This window comes from Apis cerana, linkage group LG7, assembly GCF_029169275.1.
Source record: "Apis cerana isolate GH-2021 linkage group LG7, AcerK_1.0, whole genome shotgun sequence".
Lineage (NCBI taxonomy): Eukaryota > Metazoa > Arthropoda > Insecta > Hymenoptera > Apidae > Apis > Apis cerana.
In genome coordinates, this window is record NC_083858.1 from 3,845,282 (window position 1) to 3,872,551 (window position 27,270).

The following is a 27,270-nucleotide window of genomic DNA, read 5'->3' on the forward strand; positions in this document are numbered from 1 at the left end:
AGACAACATTCTTTATACTTTTGAATAATATCTTTTTAATTTGGACTTCTTACTTCAATATGAAAATGCAAATGTAGATATATTAAAATGCAAATTAAAACGTATTTAAAATTACTTAAGAGTTAATATTAGTCGAGTTTTTTATTGTATTTGATTGAAATGTTAGTTACAAAAATGTCAATTTATTTCAAGACATGATATGTATAATCATATAATATTGTAAAATTATTTCTTAAAATAAATTTATAAATTTTACTTATATGTAATAAATAATTCAGTCAATTTATTAGAACTTTATTGAAATAATTTGTGAAAGAAAACATTTTTATTAGAAGTTTGGAGATTGATAATAAAATGAAATGAAAATTCTGTTTCTTATTTTATATTTAATTTTAGATAATTCAAATATAAATTATAAATAAATGTTAAATTTATCTAAACAAATAAATAATTTAAACAATATTTAAAAAAAATATAAATTAGAACAGACAACAAAAATTTGTATACGTATTTGAATAAAAGATTTTTTTTGTGTATATATTAAAAAAATTAGCAGACTATTATTTTTAATAGCTTACAATTTTTTAAATAATTATTAAAAAACATAAATATATGAATATTATTTTATTAGTAAAAATACTTAAAAGTATCTATGTACAAAATTTTTAATTATGATTTAATTAACATTACTTAAATATTTAATTAAAAAAAACAAATAACAAAATATATTAATTATTATATAAAATATGTTTGTAATTAAGCTTAATGATATTTCAAAAAATTAAATGGAGATTAAATTACTTTTTTACATAATACTGATTTCTCTTTAAGCATAATTTTAAACATAAATCATAAATCATAATATTATTTAATAATTTGAAAATAGCTCTTTTAATAATTTCTCAAATAATCAATGTTTAAAAATTAATATAAATAAAAATTATTGAATTTATAAGCATTTATTCATTGTATTTATTATTTTTTATATTTTTCATTCAAATGTGATTTGAAGAATTTCTACTTTTAAAATATATATATACATAATATATACATATTAATAATATATATATATTAAATGCATATATATATTACAGTCTGAAAAATTTATAAATTTATCTAGAATAGTATTTAAAATGTAAAAAATATTTTTTTTATCAAATACATATGCAAATAATATATATAGGAAAATAATATGTTGAAAAAGAAGTTATATTAGTTAAAAAATACGATAGCATTATAATCATAAAGGCTAAATACAGTTATAAATACAGTGTTGATTTATGAGGAGCAATAAATTATAATAGGGATTAGATAGATCCAGTGTATGTTAACATCAAAAAACTAACAATAAGGAATAATCAAATTACTATATTGTAATAATACTAAGTAATGAACTAATATATATTATTTGTATCACAAATTATGTCACGAAAAATAAACTAATTGATATTATATAAATTATGATTAAATTAAAGTAATAAATATAAATTTTTAAATTAAGATGATAAACTTGATATTTAAAATAAATTATACGAATTAAATTTCACAAAATATATTTTTTTACATATAGAATCCTATGAAATCATATAATATTTTATTACTTATATAAAACATAAGATTCGATATATGTAAAAAATTAAAACTATATTAATTTATTTGTAATAGATTGAATTTGAAAATTTCTTGAATACACTACAATATATAAGTATTCTTTGATTCTAGATTATAATGTGAAATGTCATTTTATTTTTTTAAAAATGAAGATATTAAATAATTTTTAGCTTTAATCCTCATATACTCATTTTTATTCGTAAGAATTTCAAACAAAAACAAACAAAAGAAAACAAAAGAAAAAACATAAGATAATTAATTAAATTTTTAAAATACTTTATATTTAAAAAAAATAATCAAGTTTTTGTGCGAATAATATGAAATTGATTCTTTTGAATGAAAATTTTTATTTATATAGATATATTAATTATAACAATTAATAAACATAGTATTACTATTATTTTTATTATTATTAATATTTGCATTTATTTAATTATCATTTTTGCAAATAGAATTGCTCTCTGCTCGCTTATAATGCCTGAGATGCTCTATATATTGAATTATAAATTTTTGACTTTTGCAATTCAAAAAAAATTTCCATATAAGATCTATTTAAAGTCCGTTTATATCCAATCTTTTCGTATCCATTTCGTGACCTGACTGTAATCCTGATTTTTATACTATCTCAGTCGTTCGTATTTGGTAGCTTCTGATATTTTGTTTTCCGCTTCCACGGTAACCATGATTCCTCTGGCATTTTATTATACACATTATGATTTTTTATTTCAAATTAATGCTTAATAGCATGTTTTTCATTTCGTGGAATTATTAATTATTACTTAATTTCAATAATAGATTATTCTACAATTTATGCGTACTTATATATACAATTAGAGATAGATGTAATTAATTGTACTTCTGAAATCAAGCATTATAATACGTACAACAAAATGCTAGATTAATAGAAAATATATATATATATATATATATTTTTTTTAAATATAAAAATTTGTTGATGATGAATGTTTATATTTGTATATATATAAAACTATAGTAATCAATTCATATTTGGAATACAAAACAAATAAAACTATGGATAAATCTTGGATAATATCATGTATCTAAATATTAATGTATAACGACTGGAAAATATTCAGATTAAAATTTACACAGCATGATTGTGCATAAATGAATCTTAAGTGTTCAAATTAGTGCTATCAACGTTCAATTCAACAAAGGATCACCATATGCTCAATTATAATGGTAACACGAGCAAAACACGATGATCCGGGAAACCGAATTCGGATTCGTCGTTTCCGCAAATTCCATCGGTGGTCTGTTTATATTGGTGGATACTGTACGTGCCGACAACATCTCCGGTTCCGCGTCTGTCAGCACGTACGTGAATCCAGCCACAGTAAACACGTATACGAAATTTCCTTCGACCCCGCGAACGTGTCCCGCGGGACACAGAAAATCCTTTTTCTACCGAAAATCCGACCGGCGCACTTCTGGCCTCGGCGACAGTCTTTTCCAGCATCATCTCTCTTACTCTTTTTTTATCGTTCTCCCCTCGTACGTTGCATTTCGTCGCATGAAATTTAGGATGGAACTAGACTCCAACCGCCATGAAATTTTCTTTCTTCGTTTATCTCTTTCGGTTTCTACTGTTGCTGCAACCTCTGTATTCGCTTTCTTCGACAAACGAGCTAAAACATAAGAGCTGTTCTAATCTTTTCGCTCAAATTTTGTATTCGTGTATACGGAGTACTGTTTTGAATTATCTCGATTTTTTATTTTCACATGAGATGAGACATATGTTGAATTTTAAACAATAAGATTTTCTTTTCCCATGAAAACGTGACGACTTAATAAAGGTAAAGAGGGAAAAAGAAGAAGGTAATGTTGAAGAGAAAAGAAGGGGTGAGATAAAGTAAATAAGAGAACTGGTCACTGAATTGCTTGTATGAAAGATAAATCTAGTTGATCTGTTTATTGTGACAATAGAAAATAGTTTGGTGAATCAGTTTGATGGTGGAGATATATGAAGTGGAAAGAGGTTTCAAGTTTGTCATCAATTTGGAATCAATTTAAAATTCAATCCTAGAAAACATGATAGAAAATGATGCAATGATTTTAATGAGATTGAGTGAAAGAAATTATATGAAACAGAAAATAAAAGATATTATCGTTCTTCGTATTATCGTTATAATATATTCATAATGTATATACATATAGTGATTCCGAAAAATATTATCACAATAGAAGAATATGTGTTAAATGTATTGAATAAAAACAATATTTTGATTTGCAATTAATAATGATTAAATATTTAAAATTAAATATTTGAATATTTATTAAATATTTTAGAAAAATAAAGAAAAAAATAAATAAATTTGTATACAATTATAGAAAACCATTATAAAAGTTAAATAAAGTATTAAAAGCATTAAGATCTATCTATGGGATAGATATGGGAAATCTAACTCTAACTATTTTTACTATTTCTAAAAAAGAAATTTTAAATACCAGTGGCAATAAAATCATTCTTATTAAAACATAAAAAAACGAAATATTGATAAAAACAAACATAAAATATTAGCTTTTGTTCCATATAGTTAATAAAATGCTCAAATGAATAATTTTCATTGTTACGTTTTTTTAAAATAATTTTTTATTATATGAAAAATTTTTTTTTATGAATTTTTAATTAAAACTAAAATTTTATTTAAAATTCTATAAATTTTATAAGATATTTAGATTATAATTTTATTTAAAGTTCTATAAATTTTATAAGATATTTAGATTATAATCAATATTTTTATTATTTTTTTACATTGATAAGTTTTAACGATTATATGATTTACAAACATTCAAGATTATTAGAATTTTTCATGGATTTTTCTAAAATTTAGTATTTAAATTATTTAAATTATGACAAATAAAAATGATACACATATTGAATGATATGTATTGAAATGATTATCTAAAAAATGATAAATTTTTTTACAAAATTATATTTATTTTATAACTATATTTTATAACTATATTGTGACATATAATAATAACAATGAATAATAACTTATTTGAAGCTGTTGTCAATTCATAATAGCAATAATTTTTTTCGGTTCTAACTAAAATTTCTTCTATTTTCTCGAAATATTTTATAAAGTATTATTATTTTTTATTTATATTTTAGCTATTATATTTGGTCAAATATTTTTTTAAGAATAATAATATAAAATATTGAATGTTTTTTTACAAAAATGTAGTAATTAAACAAGTTAAATTTTTAATATATTACCATATTTATGAATAATATAGAAAATTTATAGATAAAATATTTTATGTATTTATTTATCACCAACCTGAATAATCACATAATTTTTCATTGTTGCATCACTGTCAGATAATCTTGCATATGTTAGTTTATTATCAAATTTAGTGCAAAAAGATTTTAATATTTGTATATATATATATATATTTTTTTTATAAATATAAAAAGAATGAATTAGATTATAATTAAAATTATAATTATAATGCATGAACAAATAATAATTGAATGAATTTAAAAAAAATATTATAGTTTTTAAAATTTATAGAAAAATGTAAAAACAATTTACTCCTTATAGCAATTAAAGAAACAGTTATTTTTTTTTTTTTGATTGAAATTTTTTGAAAAATATTACAGCCATTCTTTTAATTGGGATAATGAATTATTTTTACATTTTTTGTGAATTTTATAACATCCTTCTTCTAGACACATTCAACTATAAAATTACTGATAATATCTTGTTTTATTATACTGCGCCATTCATAAATATCCATGTTATATTTAATATAACCAATTTGTGAATATAAAATAAAATTTACTTTTTTAAAATTTATCTTATTATATATTATTGCAATAAAGTGAATGATGATTCTCTATTTGTGAAAATTAGAATTAGAATGCTAGTTTAATTTTTATTTAATTAAATTAAAAAATTAAATGTAATTAAAAAATTTAATTAAACAAATATGTTTCATTCATATATTTTTCTTTTAACCAATATATTTAAAATTATATTAAAATCAATAATGAACAATTTTATCAGATATTTTTCAATATTAAAACAACTTAAACAATATTTAAATCAATTATTACAAACAAATTTTATAAAAATGAAATGCGATATATTCAATTGGAAGAAATAACTTTATTTGAAATCTTAAGAGTTAATATAAGACCTTTTAAAGGAAATAAGAGATAATATTTCAATTTTAGTTTATTATTCAATTCTTTTTTTAAATAAAACAAACTTAAAATTCAATATTTTATTTTTTTTATTAATCAACTTTTGATTAGTTTAATATTAATTATATTAATATAATTATATTTTTATTATTAATAGAACAAATGAATTTTTTTTAAATATTTGAAGTAATATTATATTATATAATATAATATTAATTTCATACATGAAACTTACAGAATCTTTTTTATCTTATAAATATTTCTTCTATTATTACATCAAAATTTGGCACAAAAAATCATAATATTTATCTTTTTTTCTGTTTCTACTTTTTTTTTCGCTTCTCATTTTCTTGAAACTACATCAAGTTGATCAAGTTGATGAGTTTGGCAAAATTCCCAGAAGTCATCGATTTACTGATATATTTGTGATTTATATCCTTCATCATTTGATATAGAAGATATATGTATTCAAGGCACCTGGCTTTTCGTATGCTGATTTATCAATCTAATGATCTAACTGACTACTTATTAAAGACGATTGACAATCTGTAAAATATCTTTTCCCTAATTGACTGACTCATAGTTCGATTCATTTAACTTGTTGTTACATCGATTAACTGATTTGAGAAATGATAAATAATATATAATACCAGTAGATGTTGGAAGGATAGCTTGACATAAAAGAATCAATGACTTGTATTTGATTTATTGATTTATTGTATTTGATATATTTATAATAATTAAATTTAATTTAATCGAAATTTTAAATTTATTTAAAATTAAAAATTGCTAATTTATATATTATATTTATATATTTAATTCTTGTTATAAAAAAATTATTTATTACTTAAGTTTAATATATTTATTAAACTAATTAACTAAAAAATACTTAATAAAAAAGAATTTAATGTAAAGTATTTAATAATGAAAGAGCCAAGTTATTCAATTTTAAATACATAGAATTAAAATCCTTAAAGTTGAAGTGGAATGAATTGAATAAAATTTTTAATCATTTTTTTTTAAATAAATATTAATACATTAGAAGTTTTTAATTGTTATTTCACAAAAATATTTTTATCAAATAGAAATTTAATGAAAAATTATAATTTTCAATTATTTTAAATATTATTCAATTATATAAAATAACAAGAAAGAATTGTAAAATTTTATAAAATTTTTATATCGTATTTTATAAATATTTTTACAAAATTTTAAAATTATATAATAAATTATATAATAAATATTATCATTAATTCAATTGCTCGTTATTTGATTGAAGTATAATTGAACGAAACATAATTACATTACATTAATTAACACTTTCTATTAATTAGCCACATTTCGTTTCAAAATACAATTCATTACAAAATACAATTTTACATTTTTGATTACTATTATGATAATATGATATATGTGTATATTTCTTCGATATCAAGGATCGATATTTTAGTATTATGAACTATGTGAATTGATGTACCATGTTAAAATATTAAAACTCAAACACGAGCACAGAAATCCAGGAAATGGATCGACCGTGATGGAAGTATTAATTCGCATGAATAATCGACGTGCTATAATTTTTCCCTGTGAAAATATAACATAAACTGATAAAGAGATTCCGTGATAGCTGTCCGTTTCCTGAGCTTAACAGCAATGATTAAAAAGTAATCCATATTTAAATTGAGCTTCGTCGTTCATCAACTATTGAAACATTTGAAAGAAAATAAATCATATAAGAAAACATTGAAAAAATTATTTTAAATGTAATATGAACTTTTTTCTATTTTTTAAATAAGACAGAAACTCTAATCAATTTCAAATTTTTATTTTGATAAAAAATATATTAATTAATTTTATTGAAATCTTATTGGATACATATAATTGTACATTAAATTGTATGAAAACATTGATAAAAAAAATTATTATTCGAATTTTTAATTAACACTTCTTTTAAATGATATTAATAAATGATAATAAATAAACAGAATTTTTCTAATTACTTAATTATATATAATTTTTTCTAAGATGAAAATTCTTTTTAAAGATGAAAAAATGTACAAAAAGTATACAATTTTTTTAAAAATAATATTACACGTATTCATATTAATTAGAAAAATCTACAAAGTCATAATAAGATCTTTAATTATTTTTTTACATTTTTTGTTAACTATATTATATAATAAGAAGTTCATATTATATAACAAGATAACAGTATCCATATAACTACTCTTTAATAAATATTTTAAATTAAAAATTAAAAATGGCAGCATACAATATTTAATGTTATGTTTGATATTATGTTGTAGAATTTAAACATCATTTAATAATTAGATATATTTATATGTTAACATATTATCTGAAATATTTTAACATAATACATTCTGCGACAAAATGATATCAATGTTCTCAAGATTAATGCAATTTTAAATTTTATATGTATATTTATATCTCTTTTTCTTAATAATATAAAAAAATATTTTTATGTAATTTTATTTTTATCTTGATGTTTGAAAAACTATATGTATATTATTTTATTTCATTATTTAAAAAAAATAAAGTCGAATTTTCAAAAAAAAATTTTTTTTTCGGTCAGTAAGATAAAAATTAAATTATTTTAAAGTTTTATTTGAACAAATATATCTCGACAAAAAGAATCTTATAAGAATAAGAATAAATTAAAATCGATTTTACAAGGAAAAATATTACTATTCATTAGATAACAAAATATTAGAAAAAACAATTTTTTTTTTAATATTTTATTATTTTCTTTGAAAAGTTCAATATAAATATAGCTATAATCAATATTTTGTATTCATATATTTCTTAAATTTATCATGATAAGTAATTTTTATAAATAGATTCGGATTTAATATAAAAAAATACAAATAAGTTAATATAAAAAATTAATATAAGTCAATATAAGAAATGTTTTCATTCTAATAATAAATATTTTGTTGTTTAATATATTACTGTATTAGTATGCATATTAGTATATTTTATTATAAAATCTTTCCATTGTCAAATAATAAATAACATTTTATTATTTAATGTGTTTTATAAAATTTATGCTATTATTTTGTCATTTTTTATAAAAACAGGTCAAATTTCTAAATAAAGAATATAAAATACAATTGATTTTTGTGTATATTGTTAAGAAAAAAATATTTTATGTAGATATACATATAAAGTTGAATATATTACGTTTTGAAAAATACTGGAAATTATAAGATATTTTGTCACGTAATATAGACAATTAATAAATGATGTAAATGCAAATTATAAATATAAAAACAAAATATAACAAAAGTTGTTGAAATTATAGAAACGTTACGGTTACTTATATACATATCATTTGTCAATCATTCAATCTACTCACTTGACTAACCAATGTGATATTAAACAAATAAAAGAAATTCTAATGATTGCAAATTAATAATGTATGCAACAATATCGTATTTATCATATTGTCGTATTGTTAAAACTGATTTGTTTTTGTCAATTTTTATAAGAAAATTGTATAATTTATATAATCGAGTGATTGAGTTATAGATGATTTTTTTGAATGCAATCAACCGTATAAGGACACTATTGCCTCTTTGTATAATCAATTGACATTAGTTATATTATCTTGTCATTATATGATATTTAATTAAAATATAGAGATAATTTGTAACGTGACAATCCGAATTCCTAGTAATCGATTGAAATATCTGTCATGACTATTAAATGGTTACGAATCTAACAAAACCGTTGCAATCAGCTTGTGCATTGAACCATAGTACTTAACACATCGCTAGGAAGCTTTAAATTACATGATTCTTAGCAGTATATACACTATTGTATACACTATTTATTATATACACAATAATAAATTGTGTATACAATATATATATTATATATATATATATATATATATATATATTATATATATATATATATATATAAATTGAATTGTTTTACTTATTTTATAATTAAAGCTGCATTTAGAATTTTTAATTACATCATATGTGATATTTTAACAAGATGCATTCTCGGTTTGATAGGTTGCAAGAAGAGAAATAGTACTTTCCCCTCTAATTTATTTATTGCATAATTATTTGCTTCATCCAATGTTCATTTATAATCAAAGATAATTGCGATACTGCAAATTTTTCGACAGATACAAATTGTACTTTTCCCAGCATAAATTCCGATTCTGTGCATATTATCCATTTGGAATTTTCTGTGTCTTTTGCAATATCTTTACTTGAACAATTGCTTTCCTAGCAATATATTAATCTTATTATACGCATTTTTAAATATCTTATTTCATCACCATTACCATAAGGACGCTCTATCGTTAACTTCCATACAAATAGAAGTAACATTGTCGTTCAATAACGAAAAATTAAACTAATTTTCATTTCAATTGACTTCATTAAAGTAATCCAGGCTTATAAATCTCAAAAATTTGAGAATAATATTTGTGTGCTACGACTGTAAAACTCAGACAATCATCAAAGATGTCGTTAAATACTAAAGCAAATATAACACAATTTAAAATATCTTTAAGTATTGTACCAACAAGAACCACATCAAGAATCAATTACTTCTTACGTGTAAATCTTTATGTAAACTGAATACTACGTGATTGGTTGACTCAATGAACCAAGGCCCAATGAAACGAGGCCCCGCCCCTTTTGTCTCGGTGAAAAGGGTATATAAAGATCCAAATTTTTGGAAAAATTATCAATCCTGAATTTGCATCCACGAGAGCAACATGGAATTTTTCAAGAGCTTCCTACGAACTATTGGCATATTGGAGCCTACTAAAGTGGATTTCATTTCTGAATTGCCTCTGGAATTATCGCAGATAATTCTTCGCAATTTGGATGAGGAGTCTTTGCTGTGCGTTGCTCGAGTATCGCGAAAATGGTTGCAAATCTGCAAATTCGATAAAATTTTAAAACAAACTGCAAGGCTCCATAAACGACAAATCAGAAGGAAAATGAGGGAACAAATTTTGGGACGAGATTCACCGTCAAGGATTGAATCGTTAAGAAGAATACAAGAATTGAGAAGAGATAGAAATAGAGTAGCAAGTATAAGGTTAGAAACGGCGGTAGTCTTTGGTAATAGAACTAGGATCCCACCACCAAGAAATATAAAAGTAAGTAATTGCTCAACTAGAAAATCTCGTAATAAATGTATTAGAATATGAATATATTAATTTAGATTAGGTTAAGTTGTGTATTATAAATTTAAGTTTATATTTATAATTTTCTGAAGTGTTTAAATAAAATTTCTAGTTAAGTTAATTTTTAAGAATTAAATGTGATTTTGACATCTTAGCGTTAAGAAAAATAAATATTTGTATTAGAATAACATATTATAAATTATAGTATTTATTGACTGTATGCAATGCATGATATGAATAATGTTTTTAACTTAATTAGGAATCTAAGAATTCACTTTAATTGTAAATCATAGTCACACCATTAAATCGAAAATGTATAATAAGAAAATTTCATATCACAAATATTACAAGGTAATTCATCCTATTTTCATCCTATTTTCATTCAATCTCGAAATACATTAAAGTCAATTTCTCGTATATTTTTTTTCAATTTTTCAAAACAAATTGAAAATTGAAATAAAAATTGAATGTTATCATTTCGAATTGTTAATACTAATACTTGTTCATTATATTACGTCCCTTTGCTATAATATAATTAAGTTGGTAATATTATTGTCTTGAAATAATTTTTTTTTAATACACAAACACTTCAAGTTAATTATCCAATTATCCATGAAACTATTATAGCCAATATAACAAAATTATAAATACTTTTACTTATTATCATATATTATTCAAGAATCTATTACTTCTTACGTGTAAATCTTTATGTAAACTGAATACTACGTGATTGGTTGACTCAATGAACCAAGGCCCAATGAAACGAGGCCCCGCCCCTTTTGTCTCGGTGAAAAGGGTATATAAAGATCCAAATTTTGGAAAAATTATCAATCCTGAATTTGCATCCACGAGAGCAACATGGAATTTTCAAGAGCTTCCTACGAACTATTGGCATATTGGAGCCTACTAAAGTGGATTTCATTTCTGAATTGCCTCTGGAATTATCGCAGATAATTCTTCGCAATTTGGATGAGGAGTCTTTGCTGTGCGTTGCTCGAGTATCGCGAAAATGGTTGCAAATCTGCAAATTCGATAAAATTTTAAAACAAACTGCAAGGCTCCATAAACGACAAATCAGAAGGAAAATGAGGGAACAAATTTTGGGACGAGATTCACCGTCAAGGATTGAATCGTTAAGAAGAATACAAGAATTGAGAAGAGATAGAAATAGAGTAGCAAGTATAAGGTTAGAAACGGCGGTAGTCTTTGGTAATAGAACTAGGATCCCACCACCAAGAAATATAAAAGTAAGTAATTGCTCAACTAGAAAATCTCGTAATAAATGTATTAGAATATGAATATATTAATTTAGATTAGGTTAAGTTGTGTATTATAAATTTAAGTTTATATTTATAATTTTCTGAAGTGTTTAAATAAAATTTCTAGTTAAGTTAATTTTTAAGAATTAAATGTGATTTTGACATCTTAGCGTTAAGAAAAATAAATATTTGTATTAGAATAACATATTATAAATTATAGTATTTATTGACTGTATGCAATGCATGATATGAATAATGTTTTTAACTTAATTAGGAATCTAAGAATTCACTTTAATTGTAAATCATAGTCACACCATTAAATCGAAAATGTATAATAAGAAAATTTCATATCACAAATATTACAAGGTAATTCATCCTATTTTCATCCTATTTTCATTCAATCTCGAAATACATTAAAGTCAATTTCTCGTATATTTTTTTTCAATTTTTCAAAACAAATTGAAAATTGAAATAAAAATTGAATGTTATCATTTCGAATTGTTAATACTAATACTTGTTCATTATATTACGTCCCTTTGCTATAATATAATTAAGTTGGTAATATTATTGTCTTGAAATAATTTTTTTTTAATACACAAACACTTCAAGTTAATTATCCAATTATCCATGAAACTATTATAGCCAATATAACAAAATTATAAATACTTTTACTTATTATCATATATTATTCAAGAATCTATTACTTCTTACGTGTAAATCTTTATGTAAACTGAATACTACGTGATTGGTTGACTCAATGAACCAAGGCCCAATGAAACGAGGCCCCGCCCCTTTTGTCTCGGTGAAAAGGGTATATAAAGATCCAAATTTTTGGAAAAATTATCAATCCTGAATTTGCATCCACGAGAGCAACATGGAATTTTTCAAGAGCTTCCTACGAACTATTGGCATATTGGAGCCTACTAAAGTGGATTTCATTTCTGAATTGCCTCTGGAATTATCGCAGATAATTCTTCGCAATTTGGATGAGGAGTCTTTGCTGTGCGTTGCTCGAGTATCGCGAAAATGGTTGCAAATCTGCAAATTCGATAAAATTTTAAAACAAACTGCAAGGCTCCATAAACGACAAATCAGAAGGAAAATGAGGGAACAAATTTTGGGACGAGATTCACCGTCAAGGATTGAATCGTTAAGAAGAATACAAGAATTGAGAAGAGATAGAAATAGAGTAGCAAGTATAAGGTTAGAAACGGCGGTAGTCTTTGGTAATAGAACTAGGATCCCACCACCAAGAAATATAAAAGTAAGTAATTGCTCAACTAGAAAATCTCGTAATAAATGTATTAGAATATGAATATATTAATTTAGATTAGGTTAAGTTGTGTATTATAAATTTAAGTTTATATTTATAATTTTCTGAAGTGTTTAAATAAAATTTCTAGTTAAGTTAATTTTTAAGAATTAAATGTGATTTTGACATCTTAGCGTTAAGAAAAATAAATATTTGTATTAGAATAACATATTATAAATTATAGTATTTATTGACTGTATGCAATGCATGATATGAATAATGTTTTTAACTTAATTAGGAATCTAAGAATTCACTTTAATTGTAAATCATAGTCACACCATTAAATCGAAAATGTATAATAAGAAAATTTCATATCACAAATATTACAAGGTAATTCATCCTATTTTCATCCTATTTTCATTCAATCTCGAAATACATTAAAGTCAATTTCTCGTATATTTTTTTTCAATTTTTCAAAACAAATTGAAAATTGAAATAAAAATTGAATGTTATCATTTCGAATTGTTAATACTAATACTTGTTCATTATATTACGTCCCTTTGCTATAATATAATTAAGTTGGTAATATTATTGTCTTGAAATAATTTTTTTTTAATACACAAACACTTCAAGTTAATTATCCAATTATCCATGAAACTATTATAGCCAATATAACAAAATTATAAATACTTTTACTTATTATCATATATTATTCAAGAATCTATTACTTCTTACGTGTAAATCTTTATGTAAACTGAATACTACGTGATTGGTTGACTCAATGAACCAAGGCCCAATGAAACGAGGCCCCGCCCCTTTTGTCTCGGTGAAAAGGGTATATAAAGATCCAAATTTTTGGAAAAATTATCAATCCTGAATTTGCATCCACGAGAGCAACATGGAATTTTTCAAGAGCTTCCTACGAACTATTGGCATATTGGAGCCTACTAAAGTGGATTTCATTTCTGAATTGCCTCTGGAATTATCGCAGATAATTCTTCGCAATTTGGATGAGGAGTCTTTGCTGTGCGTTGCTCGAGTATCGCGAAAATGGTTGCAAATCTGCAAATTCGATAAAATTTTAAAACAAACTGCAAGGCTCCATAAACGACAAATCAGAAGGAAAATGAGGGAACAAATTTTGGGACGAGATTCACCGTCAAGGATTGAATCGTTAAGAAGAATACAAGAATTGAGAAGAGATAGAAATAGAGTAGCAAGTATAAGGTTAGAAACGGCGGTAGTCTTTGGTAATAGAACTAGGATCCCACCACCAAGAAATATAAAAGTAAGTAATTGCTCAACTAGAAAATCTCGTAATAAATGTATTAGAATATGAATATATTAATTTAGATTAGGTTAAGTTGTGTATTATAAATTTAAGTTTATATTTATAATTTTCTGAAGTGTTTAAATAAAATTTCTAGTTAAGTTAATTTTTAAGAATTAAATGTGATTTTGACATCTTAGCGTTAAGAAAAATAAATATTTGTATTAGAATAACATATTATAAATTATAGTATTTATTGACTGTATGCAATGCATGATATGAATAATGTTTTTAACTTAATTAGGAATCTAAGAATTCACTTTAATTGTAAATCATAGTCACACCATTAAATCGAAAATGTATAATAAGAAAATTTCATATCACAAATATTACAAGGTAATTCATCCTATTTTCATCCTATTTTCATTCAATCTCGAAATACATTAAAGTCAATTTCTCGTATATTTTTTTTCAATTTTTCAAAACAAATTGAAAATTGAAATAAAAATTGAATGTTATCATTTCGAATTGTTAATACTAATACTTGTTCATTATATTACGTCCCTTTGCTATAATATAATTAAGTTGGTAATATTATTGTCTTGAAATAATTTTTTTTTAATACACAAACACTTCAAGTTAATTATCCAATTATCCATGAAACTATTATAGCCAATATAACAAAATTATAAATACTTTTACTTATTATCATATATTATTCAAGAATCTATTACTTCTTACGTGTAAATCTTTATGTAAACTGAATACTACGTGATTGGTTGACTCAATGAACCAAGGCCCAATGAAACGAGGCCCCGCCCCTTTTGTCTCGGTGAAAAGGGTATATAAAGATCCAAATTTTTGGAAAAATTATCAATCCTGAATTTGCATCCACGAGAGCAACATGGAATTTTTCAAGAGCTTCCTACGAACTATTGGCATATTGGAGCCTACTAAAGTGGATTTCATTTCTGAATTGCCTCTGGAATTATCGCAGATAATTCTTCGCAATTTGGATGAGGAGTCTTTGCTGTGCGTTGCTCGAGTATCGCGAAAATGGTTGCAAATCTGCAAATTCGATAAAATTTTAAAACAAACTGCAAGGCTCCATAAACGACAAATCAGAAGGAAAATGAGGGAACAAATTTTGGGACGAGATTCACCGTCAAGGATTGAATCGTTAAGAAGAATACAAGAATTGAGAAGAGATAGAAATAGAGTAGCAAGTATAAGGTTAGAAACGGCGGTAGTCTTTGGTAATAGAACTAGGATCCCACCACTAAGAAATATAAAAGTAAGTAATTGCTCAACTAGAAAATCTCGTAATAAATGTATTAGAATATGAATATATTAATTTAGATTAGGTTAAGTTGTGTATTATAAATTTAAGTTTATATTTATAATTTTCTGAAGTGTTTAAATAAAATTTCTAGTTAAGTTAATTTTTAAGAATTAAATGTGATTTTGACATCTTAGCGTTAAGAAAAATAAATATTTGTATTAGAATAACATATTATAAATTATAGTATTTATTGACTGTATGCAATGCATGATATGAATAATGTTTTTAACTTAATTAGGAATCTAAGAATTCACTTTAATTGTAAATCATAGTCACACCATTAAATCGAAAATGTATAATAAGAAAATTTCATATCACAAATATTACAAGGTAATTCATCCTATTTTCATCCTATTTTCATTCAATCTCGAAATACATTAAAGTCAATTTCTCGTATATTTTTTTTCAATTTTTCAAAACAAATTGAAAATTGAAATAAAAATTGAATGTTATCATTTCGAATTGTTAATACTAATACTTGTTCATTATATTACGTCCCTTTGCTATAATATAATTAAGTTGGTAATATTATTGTCTTGAAATAATTTTTTTTTAATACACAAACACTTCAAGTTAATTATCCAATTATCCATGAAACTATTATAGCCAATATAACAAAATTATAAATACTTTTACTTATTATCATATATTATTCAAGAATCTATTACTTCTTACGTGTAAATCTTTATGTAAACTGAATACTACGTGATTGGTTGACTCAATGAACCAAGGCCCAATGAAACGAGGCCCCGCCCCTTTTGTCTCGGTGAAAAGGGTATATAAAGATCCAAATTTTTGGAAAAATTATCAATCCTGAATTTGCATCCACGAGAGCAACATGGAATTTTTCAAGAGCTTCCTACGAACTATTGGCATATTGGAGCCTACTAAAGTGGATTTCATTTCTGAATTGCCTCTGGAATTATCGCAGATAATTCTTCGCAATTTGGATGAGGAGTCTTTGCTGTGCGTTGCTCGAGTATCGCGAAAATGGTTGCAAATCTGCAAATTCGATAAAATTTTAAAACAAACTGCAAGGCTCCATAAACGACAAATCAGAAGGAAAATGAGGGAACAAATTTTGGGACGAGATTCACCGTCAAGGATTGAATCGTTAAGAAGAATACAAGAATTGAGAAGAGATAGAAATAGAGTAGCAAGTATAAGGTTAGAAACGGCGGTAGTCTTTGGTAATAGAACTAGGATCCCACCACCAAGAAATATAAAAGTAAGTAATTGCTCAACTAGAAAATCTCGTAATAAATGTATTAGAATATGAATATATTAATTTAGATTAGGTTAAGTTGTGTATTATAAATTTAAGTTTATATTTATAATTTTCTGAAGTGTTTAAATAAAATTTCTAGTTAAGTTAATTTTTAAGAATTAAATGTGATTTTGACATCTTAGCGTTAAGAAAAATAAATATTTGTATTAGAATAACATATTATAAATTATAGTATTTATTGACTGTATGCAATGCATGATATGAATAATGTTTTTAACTTAATTAGGAATCTAAGAATTCACTTTAATTGTAAATCATAGTCACACCATTAAATCGAAAATGTATAATAAGAAAATTTCATATCACAAATATTACAAGGTAATTCATCCTATTTTCATCCTATTTTCATTCAATCTCGAAATACATTAAAGTCAATTTCTCGTATATTTTTTTTCAATTTTTCAAAACAAATTGAAAATTGAAATAAAAATTGAATGTTATCATTTCGAATTGTTAATACTAATACTTGTTCATTATATTACGTCCCTTTGCTATAATATAATTAAGTTGGTAATATTATTGTCTTGAAATAATTTTTTTTTAATACACAAACACTTCAAGTTAATTATCCAATTATCCATGAAACTATTATAGCCAATATAACAAAATTATAAATACTTTTACTTATTATCATATATTATTCAAGAATCTATTACTTCTTACGTGTAAATCTTTATGTAAACTGAATACTACGTGATTGGTTGACTCAATGAACCAAGGCCCAATGAAACGAGGCCCCGCCCCTTTTGTCTCGGTGAAAAGGGTATATAAAGATCCAAATTTTTGGAAAAATTATCAATCCTGAATTTGCATCCACGAGAGCAACATGGAATTTTTCAAGAGCTTCCTACGAACTATTGGCATATTGGAGCCTACTAAAGTGGATTTCATTTCTGAATTGCCTCTGGAATTATCGCAGATAATTCTTCGCAATTTGGATGAGGAGTCTTTGCTGTGCGTTGCTCGAGTATCGCGAAAATGGTTGCAAATCTGCAAATTCGATAAAATTTTAAAACAAACTGCAAGGCTCCATAAACGACAAATCAGAAGGAAAATGAGGGAACAAATTTTGGGACGAGATTCACCGTCAAGGATTGAATCGTTAAGAAGAATACAAGAATTGAGAAGAGATAGAAATAGAGTAGCAAGTATAAGGTTAGAAACGGCGGTAGTCTTTGGTAATAGAACTAGGATCCCACCACCAAGAAATATAAAAGTAAGTAATTGCTCAACTAGAAAATCTCGTAATAAATGTATTAGAATATGAATATATTAATTTAGATTAGGTTAAGTTGTGTATTATAAATTTAAGTTTATATTTATAATTTTCTGAAGTGTTTAAATAAAATTTCTAGTTAAGTTAATTTTTAAGAATTAAATGTGATTTTGACATCTTAGCGTTAAGAAAAATAAATATTTGTATTAGAATAACATATTATAAATTATAGTATTTATTGACTGTATGCAATGCATGATATGAATAATGTTTTTAACTTAATTAGGAATCTAAGAATTCACTTTAATTGTAAATCATAGTCACACCATTAAATCGAAAATGTATAATAAGAAAATTTCATATCACAAATATTACAAGGTAATTCATCCTATTTTCATCCTATTTTCATTCAATCTCGAAATACATTAAAGTCAATTTCTCGTATATTTTTTTTCAATTTTTCAAAACAAATTGAAAATTGAAATAAAATTGAATGTTATCATTTCGAATTGTTAATACTAATACTTGTTCATTATATTACGTCCCTTTGCTATAATATAATTAAGTTGGTAATATTATTGTCTTGAAATAATTTTTTTTTAATACACAAACACTTCAAGTTAATTATCCAATTATCCATGAAACTATTACAGCCAATATAACAAAATTATAAATACTTTTACTTATTATCATATATTATTCAAGAATCTATTACTTCTTACGTGTAAATCTTTATGTAAACTGAATACTACGTGATTGGTTGACTCAATGAACCAAGGCCCAATGAAACGAGGCCCCGCCCCTTTTGTCTCGGTGAAAAGGGTATATAAAGATCCAAATTTTTGGAAAAATTATCAATCCTGAATTTGCATCCACGAGAGCAACATGGAATTTTCAAGAGCTTCCTACGAACTATTGGCATATTGGAGCCTACTAAAGTGGATTTCATTTCTGAATTGCCTCTGGAATTATCGCAGATAATTCTTCGCAATTTGGATGAGGAGTCTTTGCTGTGCGTTGCTCGAGTATCGCGAAAATGGTTGCAAATCTGCAAATTCGATAAAATTTTAAAACAAACTGCAAGGCTCCATAAACGACAAATCAGAAGGAAAATGAGGGAACAAATTTTGGGACGAGATTCACCGTCAAGGATTGAATCGTTAAGAAGAATACAAGAATTGAGAAGAGATAGAAATAGAGTAGCAAGTATAAGGTTAGAAACGGCGGTAGTCTTTGGTAATAGAACTAGGATCCTACCACCAAGAAATATAAAAGTAAGTAATTGCTCAACTAGAAAATCTCGTAATAAATGTATTAGAATATGAATATATTAATTTAGATTAGGTTAAGTTGTGTATTATAAATTTAAGTTTATATTTATAATTTTCTGAAGTGTTTAAATAAAATTTCTAGTTAAGTTAATTTTTAAGAATTAAATGTGATTTTGACATCTTAGCGTTAAGAAAAATAAATATTTGTATTAGAATAACATATTATAAATTATAGTATTTATTGACTGTATGCAATGCATGATATGAATAATGTTTTTAACTTAATTAGGAATCTAAGAATTCACTTTAATTGTAAATCATAGTCACACCATTAAATCGAAAATGTATAATAAGAAAATTTCATATCACAAATATTACAAGGTAATTCATCCTATTTTCATCCTATTTTCATTCAATCTCGAAATACATTAAAGTCAATTTCTCGTATATTTTTTTTCAATTTTTCAAAACAAATTGAAAATTGAAATAAAAATTGAATGTTATCATTTCGAATTGTTAATACTAATACTTGTTCATTATATTACGTCCCTTTGCTATAATATAATTAAGTTGGTAATATTATTGTCTTGAAATAATTTTTTTTTAATACACAAACACTTCAAGTTAATTATCCAATTATCCATGAAACTATTATAGCCAATATAACAAAATTATAAATACTTTTACTTATTATCATATATTATTCAAGAATCTATTACTTCTTACGTGTAAATCTTTATGTAAACTGAATACTACGTGATTGGTTGACTCAATGAACCAAGGCCCAATGAAACGAGGCCCCGCCCCTTTTGTCTCGGTGAAAAGGGTATATAAAGATCCAAATTTTTGGAAAAATTATCAATCCTGAATTTGCATCCACGAGAGCAACATGGAATTTTCAAGAGCTTCCTACGAACTATTGGCATATTGGAGCCTACTAAAGTGGATTTCATTTCTGAATTGCCTCTGGAATTATCGCAGATAATTCTTCGCAATTTGGATGAGGAGTCTTTGCTGTGCGTTGCTCGAGTATCGCGAAAATGGTTGCAAATCTGCAAATTCGATAAAATTTTAAAACAAACTGCAAGGCTCCATAAACGACAAATCAGAAGGAAAATGAGGGAACAAATTTTGGGACGAGATTCACCGTCAAGGATTGAATCGTTAAGAAGAATACAAGAATTGAGAAGAGATAGAAATAGAGTAGCAAGTATAAGGTTAGAAACGGCGGTAGTCTTTGGTAATAGAACTAGGATCCCACCACCAAGAAATATAAAAGTAAGTAATTGCTCAACTAGAAAATCTCGTAATAAATGTATTAGAATATGAATATATTAATTTAGATTAGGTTAAGTTGTGTATTATAAATTTAAGTTTATATTTATAATTTTCTGAAGTGTTTAAATAAAATTTCTAGTTAAGTTAATTTTTAAGAATTAAATGTGATTTTGACATCTTAGCGTTAAGAAAAATAAATATTTGTATTAGAATAACATATTATAAATTATAGTATTTATTGACTGTATGCAATGCATGATATGAATAATGTTTTTAACTTAATTAGGAATCTAAGAATTCACTTTAATTGTAAATCATAGTCACACCATTAAATCGAAAATGTATAATAAGAAAATTTCATATCACAAATATTACAAGGTAATTCATCCTATTTTCATCCTATTTTCATTCAATCTCGAAATACATTAAAGTCAATTTCTCGTATATTTTTTTTCAATTTTTCAAAACAAATTGAAAATTGAAATAAAAATTGAATGTTATCATTTCGAATTGTTAATACTAATACTTGTTCATTATATTACGTCCCTTTGCTATAATATAATTAAGTTGGTAATATTATTGTCTTGAAATAATTTTTTTTTAATACACAAACACTTCAAGTTAATTATCCAATTATCCATGAAACTATTATAGCCAATATAACAAAATTATAAATACTTTTACTTATTATCATATATTATTCAAGAATCTATTACTTCTTACGTGTAAATCTTTATGTAAACTGAATACTACGTGATTGGTTGACTCAATGAACCAAGGCCCAATGAAACGAGGCCCCGCCCCTTTTGTCTCGGTGAAAAGGGTATATAAAGATCCAAATTTTTGGAAAAATTATCAATCCTGAATTTGCATCCACGAGAGCAACATGGAATTTTTCAAGAGCTTCCTACGAACTATTGGCATATTGGAGCCTACTAAAGTGGATTTCATTTCTGAATTGCCTCTGGAATTATCGCAGATAATTCTTCGCAATTTGGATGAGGAGTCTTTGCTGTGCGTTGCTCGAGTATCGCGAAAATGGTTGCAAATCTGCAAATTCGATAAAATTTTAAAACAAACTGCAAGGCTCCATAAACGACAAATCAGAAGGAAAATGAGGGAACAAATTTTGGGACGAGATTCACCGTCAAGGATTGAATCGTTAAGAAGAATACAAGAATTGAGAAGAGATAGAAATAGAGTAGCAAGTATAAGGTTAGAAACGGCGGTAGTCTTTGGTAATAGAACTAGGATCCCACCACCAAGAAATATAAAAGTAAGTAATTGCTCAACTAGAAAATCTCGTAATAAATGTATTAGAATATGAATATATTAATTTAGATTAGGTTAAGTTGTGTATTATAAATTTAAGTTTATATTTATAATTTTCTGAAGTGTTTAAATAAAATTTCTAGTTAAGTTAATTTTTAAGAATTAAATGTGATTTTGACATCTTAGCGTTAAGAAAAATAAATATTTGTATTAGAATAACATATTATAAATTATAGTATTTATTGACTGTATGCAATGCATGATATGAATAATGTTTTTAACTTAATTAGGAATCTAAGAATTCACTTTAATTGTAAATCATAGTCACACCATTAAATCGAAAATGTATAATAAGAAAATTTCATATCACAAATATTACAAGGTAATTCATCCTATTTTCATCCTATTTTCATTCAATCTCGAAATACATTAAAGTCAATTTCTCGTATATTTTTTTTCAATTTTTCAAAACAAATTGAAAATTGAAATAAAAATTGAATGTTATCATTTCGAATTGTTAATACTAATACTTGTTCATTATATTACGTCCCTTTGCTATAATATAATTAAGTTGGTAATATTATTGTCTTGAAATAATTTTTTTTTAATACACAAACACTTCAAGTTAATTATCCAATTATCCATGAAACTATTATAGCCAATATAACAAAATTATAAATACTTTTACTTATTATCATATATTATTCAAGAATCTATTACTTCTTACGTGTAAATCTTTATGTAAACTGAATACTACGTGATTGGTTGACTCAATGAACCAAGGCCCAATGAAACGAGGCCCCGCCCCTTTTGTCTCGGTGAAAAGGGTATATAAAGATCCAAATTTTTGGAAAAATTATCAATCCTGAATTTGCATCCACGAGAGCAACATGGAATTTTTCAAGAGCTTCCTACGAACTATTGGCATATTGGAGCCTACTAAAGTGGATTTCATTTCTGAATTGCCTCTGGAATTATCGCAGATAATTCTTCGCAATTTGGATGAGGAGTCTTTGCTGTGCGTTGCTCGAGTATCGCGAAAATGGTTGCAAATCTGCAAATTCGATAAAATTTTAAAACAAACTGCAAGGCTCCATAAACGACAAATCAGAAGGAAAATGAGGGAACAAATTTTGGGACGAGATTCACCGTCAAGGATTGAATCGTTAAGAAGAATACAAGAATTGAGAAGAGATAGAAATAGAGTAGCAAGTATAAGGTTAGAAACGGCGGTAGTCTTTGGTAATAGAACTAGGATCCCACCACCAAGAAATATAAAAGTAAGTAATTGCTCAACTAGAAAATCTCGTAATAAATGTATTAGAATATGAATATATTAATTTAGATTAGGTTAAGTTGTGTATTATAAATTTAAGTTTATATTTATAATTTTCTGAAGTGTTTAAATAAAATTTCTAGTTAAGTTAATTTTTAAGAATTAAATGTGATTTTGACATCTTAGCGTTAAGAAAAATAAATATTTGTATTAGAATAACATATTATAAATTATAGTATTTATTGACTGTATGCAATGCATGATATGAATAATGTTTTTAACTTAATTAGGAATCTAAGAATTCACTTTAATTGTAAATCATAGTCACACCATTAAATCGAAAATGTATAATAAGAAAATTTCATATCACAAATATTACAAGGTAATTCATCCTATTTTCATCCTATTTTCATTCAATCTCGAAATACATTAAAGTCAATTTCTCGTATATTTTTTTTCAATTTTTCAAAACAAATTGAAAATTGAAATAAAAATTGAATGTTATCATTTCGAATTGTTAATACTAATACTTGTTCATTATATTACGTCCCTTTGCTATAATATAATTAAGTTGGTAATATTATTGTCTTGAAATAATTTTTTTTTAATACACAAACACTTCAAGTTAATTATCCAATTATCCATGAAACTATTATAGCCAATATAACAAAATTATAAATACTTTTACTTATTATCATATATTATTCAAGAATCTATTACTTCTTACGTGTAAATCTTTATGTAAACTGAATACTACGTGATTGGTTGACTCAATGAACCAAGGCCCAATGAAACGAGGCCCCGCCCCTTTTGTCTCGGTGAAAAGGGTATATAAAGATCCAAATTTTTGGAAAAATTATCAATCCTGAATTTGCATCCACGAGAGCAACATGGAATTTTTCAAGAGCTTCCTACGAACTATTGGCATATTGGAGCCTACTAAAGTGGATTTCATTTCTGAATTGCCTCTGGAATTATCGCAGATAATTCTTCGCAATTTGGATGAGGAGTCTTTGCTGTGCGTTGCTCGAGTATCGCGAAAATGGTTGCAAATCTGCAAATTCGATAAAATTTTAAAACAAACTGCAAGGCTCCATAAACGACAAATCAGAAGGAAAATGAGGGAACAAATTTTGGGACGAGATTCACCGTCAAGGATTGAATCGTTAAGAAGAATACAAGAATTGAGAAGAGATAGAAATAGAGTAGCAAGTATAAGGTTAGAAACGGCGGTAGTCTTTGGTAATAGAACTAGGATCCCACCACCAAGAAATATAAAAGTAAGTAATTGCTCAACTAGAAAATCTCGTAATAAATGTATTAGAATATGAATATATTAATTTAGATTAGGTTAAGTTGTGTATTATAAATTTAAGTTTATATTTATAATTTTCTGAAGTGTTTAAATAAAATTTCTAGTTAAGTTAATTTTTGTGAGTTTTTAATGGCTAATAATAATATAATAAATGAATTGACATTAAAGTTTTTTTAATTTTCATATTTGCAGCAAAATTTTCAATTTCAGTTATTTATTTTTTAATATATATTAAACCCATAGAAATTAATACTTTATATTAATTATAGAATAAGTCGGAGCGAATTGTTATTTAAAATCAATTTTTGTGTTTCATAAACATAATTTAATTATTTTAACATATTTATTATTATATTATATGTATGTAAATTTTTTTGAATATGAGTTTAATTTTTTATCATAATTTTTTTTTTTTTTATTCATATTTTTGATCGAGAAGTTTTAAATCGAAAGTGAAATAATTTAGAACTTATAAATCTGAATTTTTAGAAATTTATGTCAAAAGAAAATTTTACGTTTACAGAAACGTAACATAACATTTACAGACGTTTATATAATTATTATCTGAGCGAGTTTTTCAATATATTTTGGATTAATCTAATGAAGATAATATGACGGCTAAAGATGAATATTTTCAAGAATAATTATTTAATAGCAAATTTTTTTGCGACGTTTTATTTTATATAGTAAAATAATATAGTCAAATATTTTAGTAAAATATTGAAGAAGATGATATCGTTAACAACATTACTTTCTAATTTCATTTTCTGAATTTCATTACAAGTTAATGTAATTAATTATGGTTCTTAATTATTATTTAAGGAAGATATTTGTATAAAGTAATATTTTCATTCTAGTGTTAATGACATCATTGGATTCTCAAAGAGCGTAAATTGTAAAAATATATGTTGTGGTGACAAACATTAACTACTATAACATATTCAACTATATATTATACTGTATACAGAAGCTTGTAAAAGAGAATCTTCGTGTAGAAAATGAATATATCGAGTGAATATATTTTTATTTAGCACAAAAAAATCGACTGTTTTCAGGACCATCAATATATTAAATGTAAGAATAATTCTAGAATTTCAATTCTCTTTTAGATTTACTAAGTTATTATAGCACATTAATATCTATAATAATATATTGTTTTTTTTAGGTATTATTTTTATATTATTTATATGTTGAAAGAATTTTATTACATTTTTAAACGGAATTAAACTATTTGTTTTTATATATTTTATTTTATTTTATTATATTTTCATAAAAAGAAATATATATTGAATAATTTAAATTGTCATTTAGTTTAATCCATTTTATTTTAAAAATTTTCATTGAACCATTGAAATTTTCTTAATGCTGTAATATAGTGCATTATCTTATTGAAACTTATATATATAACTTATATTATATATATATTTTTTATAATTTCTCATTGGCCAAAATATATAATCAATTTTTTTTAGAATGACCATGATATACGAAATCTGACTAATCAATTTCTCCATAGTACATACGAATATGGTATATCGAATAACATTAATGTTTAAAACTTTGTACAAACTTTGAAAATTAATAATTTATATTAAAATATATGTATACATGTACAGATAATATTTTGAATATTTTTATGTTATATTATTAACACTATATTTGAATATTAACATTAATTACAAGAAGAAATACAATAAAAAATATAGAGTTCCATCAGAAAATTTCAATATTATTTCAAGGTTAAGATTATCGTCATATCTATATCTCTTTCGATCATAATTTGCATTTAAAATATTTTTTTACATTTCTAATAATCATGTATACTTAAAACATTATTATATATAATCATATATATTATATACATATATATTATATATAATTGTGACTATAACATTATAATCATAATATAATTCTATTGAATGAATTAGAGTCTTAATCTTAAAAAGAAAATAAAATTCTAAATTATATAGAAATTTTATGAGATTTGTATGAGATTTGTATGGTATAATATCTTATACCATACTCATATCTTTGATTAACAATAAAATACGGCATATCTATGAATGCGACCCATACATCTACGCTCGCTATGTACCTTCTGAAATATTTGCAAAATATTTGCAATTATCAATATGTTTAATTCACACAATAAATTCTGTATAATTATGAATAATTATAATTTTATTGCGTAATAGAGATAATCATTGCTTATTTATTTTTTTATGAATTTTAAATTTGAAATAATTCTTTTAATCCATAGTAGGTTT

At 24.3% G+C, this 27,270-nt stretch overlaps 12 protein-coding genes across 12 annotated transcripts; all 12 read left to right on the top strand.

Annotated features, from left to right (window-relative positions):
* The first annotated feature begins 10,318 nt into the window (after window positions 1-10,318).
* On the top strand, window positions 10,319-11,251 carry LOC133666394 (uncharacterized). Its single transcript, XM_062076942.1, has one exon. The coding sequence runs from the start codon at window positions 10,548-10,550 to the stop codon at window positions 10,986-10,988; it is 441 nt and encodes a 146-aa protein (XP_061932926.1). The 5' UTR covers window positions 10,319-10,547; the 3' UTR covers window positions 10,989-11,251.
* Window positions 11,252-11,706: 455 nt separating this feature from the next.
* LOC133666451 (uncharacterized) lies at window positions 11,707-12,525 on the top strand. Its single transcript, XM_062077409.1, has 2 exons — window positions 11,707-11,760; window positions 11,819-12,525. Exons 1-2 carry the CDS (start codon window positions 11,707-11,709, stop codon window positions 12,260-12,262), a joined length of 498 nt encoding a protein of 165 aa, XP_061933393.1. The 3' UTR covers window positions 12,263-12,525.
* Window positions 12,526-12,785: 260 nt separating this feature from the next.
* On the top strand, window positions 12,786-13,801 carry LOC133666391 (uncharacterized). The gene has a single exon (XM_062076939.1). The coding sequence runs from the start codon at window positions 13,098-13,100 to the stop codon at window positions 13,536-13,538; it is 441 nt and encodes a 146-aa protein (XP_061932923.1). The 5' UTR covers window positions 12,786-13,097; the 3' UTR covers window positions 13,539-13,801.
* Window positions 13,802-14,061: 260 nt separating this feature from the next.
* LOC133666392 (uncharacterized) lies at window positions 14,062-15,077 on the top strand. The gene has a single exon (XM_062076941.1). It carries the CDS (start codon window positions 14,374-14,376, stop codon window positions 14,812-14,814), a length of 441 nt encoding a protein of 146 aa, XP_061932925.1. The 5' UTR covers window positions 14,062-14,373; the 3' UTR covers window positions 14,815-15,077.
* Window positions 15,078-15,337: 260 nt separating this feature from the next.
* On the top strand, window positions 15,338-16,090 carry LOC133666397 (uncharacterized). The gene has a single exon (XM_062076947.1). It carries the CDS (start codon window positions 15,650-15,652, stop codon window positions 16,088-16,090), a length of 441 nt encoding a protein of 146 aa, XP_061932931.1. The 5' UTR covers window positions 15,338-15,649.
* Window positions 16,091-16,613: 523 nt separating this feature from the next.
* Window positions 16,614-17,629, top strand: LOC133666387 (uncharacterized). The gene has a single exon (XM_062076935.1). The coding sequence runs from the start codon at window positions 16,926-16,928 to the stop codon at window positions 17,364-17,366; it is 441 nt and encodes a 146-aa protein (XP_061932919.1). The 5' UTR covers window positions 16,614-16,925; the 3' UTR covers window positions 17,367-17,629.
* Window positions 17,630-17,889: 260 nt separating this feature from the next.
* LOC133666389 (uncharacterized) lies at window positions 17,890-18,905 on the top strand. The gene has a single exon (XM_062076937.1). It carries the CDS (start codon window positions 18,202-18,204, stop codon window positions 18,640-18,642), a length of 441 nt encoding a protein of 146 aa, XP_061932921.1. The 5' UTR covers window positions 17,890-18,201; the 3' UTR covers window positions 18,643-18,905.
* A 454-nt stretch (window positions 18,906-19,359) lies between these two features.
* Window positions 19,360-19,916, top strand: LOC133666452 (uncharacterized). Its single transcript, XM_062077410.1, has 2 exons — window positions 19,360-19,413; window positions 19,491-19,916. Exons 1-2 carry the CDS (start codon window positions 19,360-19,362, stop codon window positions 19,914-19,916), a joined length of 480 nt encoding a protein of 159 aa, XP_061933394.1.
* Window positions 19,917-20,634: 718 nt separating this feature from the next.
* LOC133666453 (uncharacterized) lies at window positions 20,635-21,454 on the top strand. The gene is made up of 2 exons (XM_062077411.1): window positions 20,635-20,688; window positions 20,748-21,454. Exons 1-2 carry the CDS (start codon window positions 20,635-20,637, stop codon window positions 21,189-21,191), a joined length of 498 nt encoding a protein of 165 aa, XP_061933395.1. The 3' UTR covers window positions 21,192-21,454.
* A 260-nt stretch (window positions 21,455-21,714) lies between these two features.
* LOC133666390 (uncharacterized) lies at window positions 21,715-22,730 on the top strand. Its single transcript, XM_062076938.1, has one exon. It carries the CDS (start codon window positions 22,027-22,029, stop codon window positions 22,465-22,467), a length of 441 nt encoding a protein of 146 aa, XP_061932922.1. The 5' UTR covers window positions 21,715-22,026; the 3' UTR covers window positions 22,468-22,730.
* Window positions 22,731-22,990: 260 nt separating this feature from the next.
* Window positions 22,991-24,006, top strand: LOC133666388 (uncharacterized). Its single transcript, XM_062076936.1, has one exon. It carries the CDS (start codon window positions 23,303-23,305, stop codon window positions 23,741-23,743), a length of 441 nt encoding a protein of 146 aa, XP_061932920.1. The 5' UTR covers window positions 22,991-23,302; the 3' UTR covers window positions 23,744-24,006.
* Window positions 24,007-24,266: 260 nt separating this feature from the next.
* On the top strand, window positions 24,267-25,019 carry LOC133666395 (uncharacterized). Its single transcript, XM_062076943.1, has one exon. It carries the CDS (start codon window positions 24,579-24,581, stop codon window positions 25,017-25,019), a length of 441 nt encoding a protein of 146 aa, XP_061932927.1. The 5' UTR covers window positions 24,267-24,578.
* The last annotated feature ends 2,251 nt before the right edge of the window (window positions 25,020-27,270 follow it).

Coding starts and splice junctions, on each gene's coding strand:
- LOC133666387 (XM_062076935.1), top strand. CDS start 16,926: ATGGAATTTTTCAAGAGCTTCCTACGAACTATTGGCATATTGGAGCCT.
- LOC133666389 (XM_062076937.1), top strand. CDS start 18,202: ATGGAATTTTTCAAGAGCTTCCTACGAACTATTGGCATATTGGAGCCT.
- LOC133666388 (XM_062076936.1), top strand. CDS start 23,303: ATGGAATTTTTCAAGAGCTTCCTACGAACTATTGGCATATTGGAGCCT.
- LOC133666395 (XM_062076943.1), top strand. CDS start 24,579: ATGGAATTTTTCAAGAGCTTCCTACGAACTATTGGCATATTGGAGCCT.
- LOC133666452 (XM_062077410.1), top strand. CDS start 19,360: ATGAACCAAGGCCCAATGAAACGAGGCCCCGCCCCTTTTGTCTCGGTG. Junction 19,414..19,490: donor CTTTTGTCTCGGTGAAAAGG/GTATATAAAGAT, acceptor GGAATTTTCAAG/AGCTTCCTACGAACTATTGG.
- LOC133666390 (XM_062076938.1), top strand. CDS start 22,027: ATGGAATTTTTCAAGAGCTTCCTACGAACTATTGGCATATTGGAGCCT.
- LOC133666394 (XM_062076942.1), top strand. CDS start 10,548: ATGGAATTTTTCAAGAGCTTCCTACGAACTATTGGCATATTGGAGCCT.
- LOC133666397 (XM_062076947.1), top strand. CDS start 15,650: ATGGAATTTTTCAAGAGCTTCCTACGAACTATTGGCATATTGGAGCCT.
- LOC133666391 (XM_062076939.1), top strand. CDS start 13,098: ATGGAATTTTTCAAGAGCTTCCTACGAACTATTGGCATATTGGAGCCT.
- LOC133666453 (XM_062077411.1), top strand. CDS start 20,635: ATGAACCAAGGCCCAATGAAACGAGGCCCCGCCCCTTTTGTCTCGGTG. Junction 20,689..20,747: donor CTTTTGTCTCGGTGAAAAGG/GTATATAAAGAT, acceptor CATCCACGAGAG/CAACATGGAATTTTCAAGAG.
- LOC133666392 (XM_062076941.1), top strand. CDS start 14,374: ATGGAATTTTTCAAGAGCTTCCTACGAACTATTGGCATATTGGAGCCT.
- LOC133666451 (XM_062077409.1), top strand. CDS start 11,707: ATGAACCAAGGCCCAATGAAACGAGGCCCCGCCCCTTTTGTCTCGGTG. Junction 11,761..11,818: donor CTTTTGTCTCGGTGAAAAGG/GTATATAAAGAT, acceptor CATCCACGAGAG/CAACATGGAATTTTCAAGAG.